This window comes from Cucurbita pepo, unplaced genomic scaffold (genome assembly GCF_057944985.1).
Source record: "Cucurbita pepo subsp. pepo isolate OVF unplaced genomic scaffold, ASM5794498v1 scafford_3, whole genome shotgun sequence".
In the NCBI taxonomy this organism is placed as follows: domain Eukaryota; kingdom Viridiplantae; phylum Streptophyta; class Magnoliopsida; order Cucurbitales; family Cucurbitaceae; genus Cucurbita; species Cucurbita pepo.
The window spans coordinates 309,763-320,530 of NW_028257908.1; the positions used below are offsets into that span (position 1 = coordinate 309,763).

General features: G+C 36.0%; 1 protein-coding gene across 1 annotated transcript; it reads right to left on the reverse strand.

Annotated features, from left to right (window-relative positions):
• Positions 1 to 6,338: 6,338 nt before the first annotated feature.
• LOC147786269 (putative polygalacturonase) lies at positions 6,339 to 8,686 on the reverse strand. Its single transcript, XM_087120876.1, has 6 exons — positions 8,654 to 8,686; positions 8,031 to 8,369; positions 7,788 to 7,908; positions 7,444 to 7,618; positions 7,125 to 7,195; positions 6,339 to 7,042 (listed from the first exon to the last, which is right to left on the reverse strand). The coding sequence occupies exons 1-6, from the start codon at positions 8,684 to 8,686 to the stop codon at positions 6,339 to 6,341; spliced, it is 1,443 nt and encodes a 480-aa protein (XP_086977002.1).
• Between the last annotated feature and the right edge of the window lie 2,082 nt (positions 8,687 to 10,768).

Consider the following 10,768-nt stretch of genomic DNA (forward strand, 5'->3'; position numbering starts at 1 on the left):
CTGGATCTCTTCATTATTGTCTAACCATCTCCATCATTATTGTCTAACTACCTCTCCATTGTATGCATTTTTTTTTCCTCCAGAAAATATTTTCTTCTTTTGTTTACTGAATAAGGGAGGTATTTTAGAGGAGGGTCTGAGAGATTAAAGGAGAGGTGGTCAGTTTTTTTTTTTTTTTTTTTGTTATTTATATTTTTAATATATATATTAAACCATTTCTTTATTAAACCTAACTGTGGTTACAATTCTAAAGTAGGACCATAACATCATGCCATACACTCGTTTCTCCCATCTCATAATATATCCATATGGTATCTGGTCCACCCAAGGACTAGTTTTAAAACAAAGGTCTCGTTGAAGCACAAAATCATTTTTGCACATGATATATGGTCTAGGGATATTATGGTTCTATAATTGTGACCGGATGCATACATATTATGGAATAGGTGATGACTAAAGTCGGATCGTAATATCATGTCATAATCTGGGAGGGAGGGATCCTCAAGTATGCTATCTCATAGTGTATTCATGTTGTCCCTAATCCATTCAAAGTTGGTTTATGAAGCAGAAATCTTGATAAGAGTCTCTACTTTATTTTCACACATGATACCATATACTCGAAACAGATTGAGTTCTAAGTAAGGTTTAAACGGAGTGAGACTAATCTGAATCTACCTCTTTGGCATAAGAATGTGCCTCATCTATGATGGCCGGTGCTTATAGGGTACATGGTATCGAATCTGACAACCTCAACTCTATCATGTCAATGTGTTTTAATTGAGTCTAGTAAGGGCCTATAACTAAATATTAATTTAAGCACTTCAAATTAAGTCTTATGAATTGGCAAGATAAAAGTTCATTAATTAAAATATTTAATTAATTAATTTTCATTCATTAACCATAGGATACCCTATTATAAATCTAGAGTTACACTTTTATGTACTATATGACAAGTTGTGTCCATTAATATCATCATTACAAACTAGTGAATTTTTCCTGAGTTGTTCATAATTACAACTAGGTCAAAAGTTTATTTTATCCATGCAATTACAAAATAAGGTCCTCTTGAGACATTAAGAAGTTCCGAAATCAACACTTGGAACTATTCATCAACTTACTTTATATGGGATCCATTTTGTGATTATGTTTCCAGCTCCCTATTTCGCTAGGACCCCAAAATTGTAGGCACATTGTATTGGATACAAAACGCCATTATCACCCTATGAAAAATCAAAAGACAACCATTCAGAGGCATAAATTCACAACTCAGTGAGGATTAAGATCGAGTCGCGTTGGATCATCACGCGAAATATTAATTTTAGAAATTAAATATATGTGGTGAGTCTTATACAAACTCATTGTATACGATACCCCATGTCCCACGTGAATAATTTGGATCAAATCATTTTTAATAATTACAACGTGGGGGTATCATTAGTATTATGAGGATAAGACACTCACCATTATCTATTTACTATAAACTGTTTAGATTATTACTCGAACGTGATACTCCAATAAGTGAAGTACATATTGTTCAAGATTATACTAATAATCTTGAATTTTTCATACAATAGATAATATTAAGTTATAAATCAAATAACCAAAATTATTATTAAAAATTAAACTCTTTGTGTCCATTAATATAATCATTAAGGCTAGTCAATTCATTGTGAGTTGTTCATAATTATAACTGGGTTAAAGTTTATTTTACTCATGTAATTACATTTTTTGCCTGAAGTACCATCGATTCTCTTATAAATAATTTATTTATTATCTAATTAGAAACTACGTCCCTCTCGAAACATTGAGAAATGGGATCCCATTTTTCAAGTTCTGAAATCAACACTCAAGGGAACTATTCAACTACTTACCTTATATTGGAAAAAAGTGAACTCCATTTCGTGAAATTATGCTTTCGACTCCATATTTGGCCAGGTCCCCAAAATGGAAAGGCATAGGTCCCCAAAGTCGTAAGGCATATTGAATTGGCTACAAAAGTAATTGTAACGGAACCAAAAAAAGAAATGAGGATCGTCGGCAGAAACGAAAACTCCAGCGAACGCCGGAGTTTTCGCTTGCACACGACCCACAAAGGGCAGCCGAGGGCTGGGATGCCACAAATTGCGTCCCCGACCTTCAGCCACCCTGATAGAACCTGCAAAGAAACGAAAACGGTGAGGAAAAAGGAGAGAGAACAGAAAACCGACGGAACTCCGGCGAAGCCGAACCGTACGAATCAACGTCGAAACCCCCATTTTACACCACAAAAGTAATTCCAGAACCCTTTACACACATCAGGAGTAGGTTTCAGACGAATCCCGTACGCTAAACACCGTCGGCAAGGAAGACGGAACGGCGGACTTCCGAGCTTCTCCAGATCCGGGAGTGCGAGGCCCTTACCAACGAAATCTGTACCAAAAATGGGGTTAGGGTGAAGGATAATCTTGGGAACGGGGGAAAAAAGAGGGAAAAAGGACGTCGGGACGACGTTGCCGAGGAGAGAGAGAGATCGCCGGAAAATCGCGCAGGCAGTCGGGCAAAGAGGACGAAGTCCAACCCAAGATCCGGATCCAGAAAACTCGAACCGAACCCCGTCCCTTCGGTCGGCCCAGAACCCACGTTACCCGCAGCCCAAACACCCGACCTTCACCCGCGAGCCGGCCCATCACCGTGCTGCCCGTCACCCGCGTTCGGCTCGAGACCCGCGAGCGACTCGTTAACCCGCGCCTCGACTCGAGACGCCTGCACACGCGTCGCTCTCTGATTGTGCCACGTGGCACGTCTGCAGCGCGGCTCCTCTCGGTTCAAGCGGTTCGGCTCGGTGGCGGCTCCTCGGCTCGAGAAACCTGTTTTCAGCCCGTTTGACACCGTTCTTACCCTCTCGGACCTGATTTCGGCCCTATTTAAGATAAAAGGGAACATTTTAAGGTCGTATTTCACAAATTCCAGTTGGGAATTTATTATTATTTGTGAAATACTAACGGAAGTGACTCATGAACCAATAGGAACCAACCACCAACGGAAGCGTAGAACGTCCACGAGGAGCTAGGAGCTTACATTATATTCTAGGGAGTACTTCGGCTAAGGCCTACCAAGTAAGTGGCTAACCCGTTGTAGGTTACGCGTTAATTGCTGTATGTTGGCACGTGCCCGTGGTTATGCACGTGTCATTAAATTGTATGCTAGCTTAATGTGCTTGAGTACGAAATCTTTTGAACGTGAATGTATGTTATTTATGCTGCTTAGTTGATGTGATATGAATGCATGTGACGATGTGTGGCCCTTGTACGATTATGGCTTGTTGTATGAGTATTGGAATGTAACTGAATGAATTGTATGACATGAAATACGGTAAATTGCATGATACATAACCCCGCTAGGAATATGTATGATATGTAACGAAATGGGAATGAGAATGACATGTAAGCATGAAAACGTGACATAGGGTTATGTTCATTAAATGATGACTGTAGGACTAGTGGGACCTCATGCATTTTGTGTGATCATGCATTTGGGGGGATACCCCTATCCCATCACGAGGGTACGGACGCGTACATCAAAATGGCAGGACAATGATCGTTATGCCCTGCATAGCACTGCAGTGACGGTTTTAGTTTTAACGGGTCCCGGTAGGCCCCCAGAGCATGCCCACTGGCTAGGGACAGTGGCCCAGCGGTGTGCGAACTAGCTGGTGAGCCCATACTCGCACGTATGGGCTGCGTGTAGAGTATATGGTACACGTCCACGATTACCTGTTAGGATTACACCGTAGGGAAAACGAAATGAAACGAAACGAAACGATAGGTCCCATCATTTCATTGCATGTGTTTGTCGCATAACCTCGATAGGTGGTCACTTACTGAGTATTCTAGAAATACTCAAGCCTCGTGCTACTTTACTTTTGCAGATAAGGGCAAGGCACCCATGTGACAACGACGACGGCATCGTACACCCCAGGATCGTGGCACATGCATAGGGTAGTTGGTTGTTTTTTTCCATTTCGTAGTCTAGGCTGAATTTGATTGCATCATTAGTATAGGTAGTATAGGATGAAATGTATTGGCATAATAAACCTTAGGGTAGAATAAAATATTCATTTTTAGTTTTTTGTTACTTTTCCTTTCTTTCAATAATGTGTTCTCTTTTTTCGTTGTAATCATTTTTTTCTCTGAGGTAATAAAAGGCGAGTGCGAGTCGCATTTATGAATAGGGCCCATTAAATGTATATTCCGCATTTCAAAGTATAGTAATGACTTTAGATTAAATAGGTAAAATATTAGGGTCGTTACAGTAATTATCACCCATGCAAATCAAAAGACAACCCTTTGGAGTCCAAATTCATAACTCAATGAGGAACAGGATTGAGTCACGCATGATCCTCATGTGAAATATTAATTTGCTCAATTAATTGATTTAATGTAGGGTGTTTTTACTTTTAATGTTTATTTTTTTTATTTTATATTTCATTATGTTATTTTAAAGATGTTTTCGATCATGTAAGTCCATGAAAATGTTTTATGATGAAGTTTTAAATGTTTATTTCCGCACAAGAAAGTATGTTATGATGAAGGTAACGACTTTAGGTTAGTAGAAATATAGGGTCGTTACACTCACTCATATACCATATGAGAACTTTTTAGTAGAGCACCTAATTTCCCATGAGAGCCACATTTTGCAAGGTCATGAATTCCAAAGAAATGTCGAAGCCCGGTTCATTGCTTAAAAATGATTGATGCCTTACTCAACACACTACTTATCAAAACTACACTACAACATAAAATTATTAGCACTTTGGCACATCTCTAGAGCTGGTTCATTTCTTGAATGGTGTTGGTAGTGTGTAGGTCTCGATATTCAAGGACTGAGAGCTCATCAAGCCAAGAAGGAAAACCAAATCAGGCTTGATCACATCACATCTTCCATTCAAACTCCTTGTAAACTTGTTGGAATTTCACCGTTTTATGGGCTTTCAAGTACTAACTTAAAATCGTTATCATGTACATAATATAACCATTTTATGCGGAAATAATCATTTGAGACGTATTCATAAAACATTGCCATGGATTTAATGTTTATTAAAAAGTCTTTAAAACAAAACAACATAAAATTAAAATAGACATCCGTAAAAATAAAACATAAATACCCTATACTAACCTATAGTCTATGAAATTAAATACAACTATTCTATACATGTGTCATGGTTTATGAAATGGTCATGTTGCCGTCAATTGTGCAATGATGCTTTGCAAATGTAGAAAATAAAAGTAGCAAGTAGCATGTGGCTTGAAATTAAATAGACATCCGTAAAAATAAAACACAAATACCCTAAAAATAAAATAGACATCCGTAAAAATAAAACATAAATACCCTATACTAACCTATAGTCTATGAAATTAAATACAACTATTCTATACATGTGTCATGGTTTATGAAATGGCCATGTCACCGTCAACTGTGCAATGATGCTTTGCAAATGTAGAAAATAAAAGTAGGAAGTAGCATGTGGCTTGAGTATTTTAACAAATACTCCGTACATGCAATCATGAATGAGACCTATCATTTAAAAGTTGTATTCTCTTAGGTGACTATCCTAAGCGGGTCATTAGATGTTTATTTACTATTCTACCCATGGGTCCAAATATGGACCCACACTTCCTAAAAACAACTAAAATAAAATCTTCTAATTCATTCTAAAATATTTTCTTCCTTTTTTTCTCTTTAAACATCACTTAATTTCCTAGTCCTTTTTAGGTTCCTTTCTCTTCATTCTTATCTTTTATTCTCTAAATTCTTTCAAACTTAGGTGTTCTTTTATTCTCTAAATTCTTTCAAACTTAGGTGTTCTTTTATTCTCTAAATTCTTTCAAACTTAGGTGTTCTTTTATTCTCTAAATTCTTTCAAACTTAGGTGTTCTTTTATTCTCTAAATTCTTTCAAACTTAGGTGTTACTTTACGGTAATTGATATGCACTCTCTTCTTTAAGATAGAAGATTCAATTCCTACCCCATATAATTGTTGTACTAAAAACATAAAAAAGATTATACAGAATTTGATACAATGTCGTACTAATACCATAAAAACTTCATGGTAGATTCATACATATTTGGATTTAAGAGGTTTCATTTTATTTTTTCAAATTTAGAGTATTATCTTGATGATTTTGAGTTTGAGTGTTACTAAATATTACAAATCTAGTTGAAATAACTTATTTTCAAAATTATTATTATTATTATTATTTGTTTTATAAATTTTAAAGGAAAAGACATTTGATCTATATCTTCATTAAAATTTTCATTACCATTTATTCTATAGAATTTTTTAAAAAACAAAGTCTCTACTAGAAGGCAGGAATTTGAACAGAGCACGACTTCAACTGAACATTCTCAATTGGCAGCTTATCTTGAGGAAAGTCACATCCACCACTTTTTGCTGCCTTAGCCAGTGGAGCACATGGCGGCGGATCCACATCACTACTAAATCCCTCAACTTCTGTACAGTTCCACTGCAACTTTTTAGGCTTCTTCGACAATCCAATCTTCACATTCGAAATACAAATATCCGTGAATGGATCTCCCGATATCCCTGCCAAATTCGCCGACATATTAACATTCTCAGCCACCACGTCTCTGTAATTAATGTTCTTAATCACCGGCAATGCTGAGGGATCAAACTTGTCATCTGCATGTGACTTGTAGTCTCCAGTCATCCAGAAGACGTATTTCATCGTGGATAGAAACATTCTTCGGACGAAAATGTCCTTGACGAAACCACCTCGTCCGCGAGCGGTTTTGATTCTGACAGCAGACTGTGTATTGATTGCAGTGACGTTTTTGATCCTGACGTTGCGAATTCCGCCACACATTTCGCTACCAAGGGCGATACCTGCAGAATCTGGTGATATGCAAGTGAGGTGGCGAATGACAAGGTCCTCGGTCGGCATTCCGAACTTGATACCATATTGGTCCCATCCGCTCTTGATGGCAATGCAATCGTCACCGGAGACAATGTAGCAGTCTTCGATTCGAGTGTTGGAACAAGAATCTGATAAATCGAATAGAGAATTTGGGAGAGGGATTGACAAAGAAATGAACCCTAAGGTTTTAAAGGTGAAGAAGAAGGGAACCTGGATTGATTCCGTCGGTGTTGGGTACGGTAACGGGAGCCAAGATAGTAAGCTCTTGGATAATCACATTTCTTCATTTTCACTCAACCAAACCCAACTAGATTAAAAATAAATCATAATAATATTATATTATATATATATATATATATATATATATATATATATATATATAATTTTAGTTGGAATGATTTGAATGGTATATTATTACAAGTTTTAACTTTTTTTTTCTTTTCTTTTTTTCTTTTTTTCTTTTTTTTTTCTTCTTTCAAGTCTAATCCTAAAATATAAGTATAATGGGATTGAAGTGAAATAGTGAAACCTGCTATAAATCGGATGGACAAACCAAGAAGGTGAGTTGATCAAAGTGAGATCCGAGATCTGGATTTGATCAGAGTACATGATCTCGATCACATATGGTCGTGTTACCTTGAGCTCCCCTTTCTTAAATTTTTCCCACCAAGAAGATCCCTGCCCGTCGATTGTACCGTTGTTACCTACACCATGTGACCAACCCAACTTTATTTTCTACATAAATGTTTTTGTTATGTTTTCATTTACTTTAATTTTTTTTTATTTAATTCTAATAGCACAGAAGCCATTATAATTTTCCAAACCATTTAAAAAAAAAAATAGAAGGTGAAAAAGTAATAGAAAAATAATCACCTGTGATAACCACATCGGTGAGATTAGTTCCAAAGATGAGGCTGCTGTACCGTCCACCGGGAGCATCTCTTCCCCTTCCATAAGATGGGAGAACTTCCACAAGTGGCCATTCTGATTCATTCTGCACTTAAGAGGAACAAATTTGACTCATTTATTTTGGATTGAAGTACTTATAGATTAAAGTACTCAAATCACCACTCCCAAAGTTAGCTTTATAAAAATAAAATACTCGATAGGTCGAACCTTGGATGCAAGAATTTTTGCTTCTTTATCGATAAAAAGTGTGAAATGGCTAGTCAGATTAAAACTTCCAGTCAACCATTTCCCCGGTGGCACGATCAATTGAGCACCACCATCTGCCGTGAGTGTGCTGAGATGTTCAATCGCTTTTCGGAACGCGTGAGTATTTGAAGTTACTCCGTCACCGACGCCGCCAAACTCTGTCAGCAACGCCGAGTGTTTTCGGCAATTGATGGCCTGAAATTTCAGAGAGTTCGAACTTAGACGTGGATTCATAGCGTCCACTGTGGCTAAGCTCACCAATGCTAGTACAATCACGGCTGAGATTCTCACCGCGGTAACCTGCCGAACAAAATCACAGATGATTCAGTCTCTTTTTGTTTCTCGATAAAATAATGTTGAAAACGACAGTTAGGTTTATTAGTTCATCTTTGTGTTGGTTACATGAAAGAAACAAAGTTTTTCAATCAACCAATCTCGATTTTGAACAAAAACTCATAATCATTTTAAGAAATCGGAAAGAAAAACCAATGAAAAGTAGAATAACAAGTCAAGCCCACACCATCAATAGAATGAAACAAAGAAAAAAAAAGTGAAATTCAAAGAGAAAGAAGAAGAAAAATTACATTGCTTTTTGTGGGTTTTGGAAGAAGTTCCATGATTAATTTTCTTGGTGAGTTTATGATTTTTAGATTAAGGGGGAAAATGATTTTATAGGATAATAGGAATAAAAAATAAGAAAGGGATTTATTACTACTATTATTACTTTTCTTTAAGGGTGAAAATTTGGGTGGTAAATGAAATGGTTGGATTGATTAAAAATATTAGCTCAACAAACTGTTTAGGAAAATATAACGTGCAAAGAAACATAATAAGTGATCGTTTTAAATTCGGCGAGTTTTTGTTGTTTGTTTGTTTTTTTTTTAATTATTTTATATGTATTAGAGTGTTAAAATAGTTACTCCAATAACAGGATCAAACCAAGTAAACTAAATCAGTATTTAAAAACAAATTAACAAAGGTTTTCTATATTAGTAATTTTTTTATTAAATTTTTTTTAGTAAATTATTCGAACAACTCGAATCAACCGAATATTTTATGGTTAGATTGGGCGAATTCATTATTTGATACGGATTTATTGGATTGAAAAAGTTTACTATCCAAAAAATTAAATTAGGTCTAAGACATGTTCAATTCAAAAGAATTGTTTGTTTAGTTTTAAATGATATTTCTATATTGATTTGATTAATCTCTAATTAAATCAGTTATTTATTTACATGACTTGAATATGGGGCGGAAATCTCTTCAAATATGGTAAGTATAACTCAATATTAATCTCCATTTATTCTTTTGATATTTTTGTTAAAATTTTCTTTTATATTTTTTTATTTATTAAGAAACTATTTAATATGGAGTCATTATCTAATATAGAAATTAGCTATTTTTTTTATCAATAAATACTTATTATTAAGTAGATATTTGAAATTTTAATGCAAATCCTTCTAAATAAACAAAATATAGAATGAATATATGGTAAATTTTTTACATTTAAAAATAAAAAGGATGAAAATTAAAAAAATGTATAGGTATGTGCTATATACAAATACATAACATATAAAACCTCCGACTCAAGTCCTACAACATTCACATCCACTAATCGTGGTCACACCCATGGAAGCTACCTTGGTTCCTCTAACAATCAGCGAGGTCGTTCTTATTCCCACAAAAACAACTCTTCCAATTGAGGATGAACCCACTCAAGTTAGGGTCGTCGACCACCTCACTGCCAAATATGCCGCAAAGAGGGCCATTATGCTGACCGCTGTAACCAACGGTATGTTCGACCTGATTCTTCTCATGCTCACCTTGCTGAAGCCTTTAACACGTCATGTTCTATTGCTGGACCCGATGCTGCTGATTGGTTTCTGGATACTGGGGCTTCGGCCCATATGACTGCCGACCCATCTATTTTGGATCAGTCTAAAAATTACACGAATAAGGACTCTGTGATCGTAGGAAACGGTGTATCCCTACCCATTACCGACACCGGTACTCTTTCTCCTATTCAAAATATTCACTTATTAGATGTCTTGGTTGTCCCTCATCTCACAAAAATCTTCTTTCCATCAGTAAATTAACGTTTGATTTTCCTCTCTCCGTTACATTTATTAATAATCTTATTACTATCCAGAATCGTCAAATAGGAAGGGTGGTGGCCACCGGTAAAAGAGATGGAGGGCTATATGTGCTGGAGAGCGGCAACTCTGCTTTTATTTCAGTCCTTAGAAACAAATCTTTACGTGCTTCATATGCTTTATGGCATACTCGCTTGAGTCATGTGAATCATTCTGTTATTTCTTTTTTAAATAGAAAAGGTCATCTCTTTCTCTTAAGTCTTTATTGCCTTCTCCATCATTATGTAATACTTGTCAGCTTGCGAAAAGTCATCGATTGCTTTATTCTTGCAATGAACGTAGGTCGTCTCATGTGTTAGATCTTATTCATTGTGATCTTTGGGGTCCTTTCCCCGTCAAATCAAATTCGGGTTTTCTTTACTATGTTATTTTTATTGATGATTATTCTCGATTCACTTGGCTTTACCCTTTAAATTTAAAATATGATTTCTTTGATATTTTTCTTCAATTTCAAAAATTTGTGGAAAATCAATATTCTTCTCGTATTAAGGTATTTCAAAGCGATGGAGGTACCGAATTTATTAGCACTTGTTTCAAAACTCATTT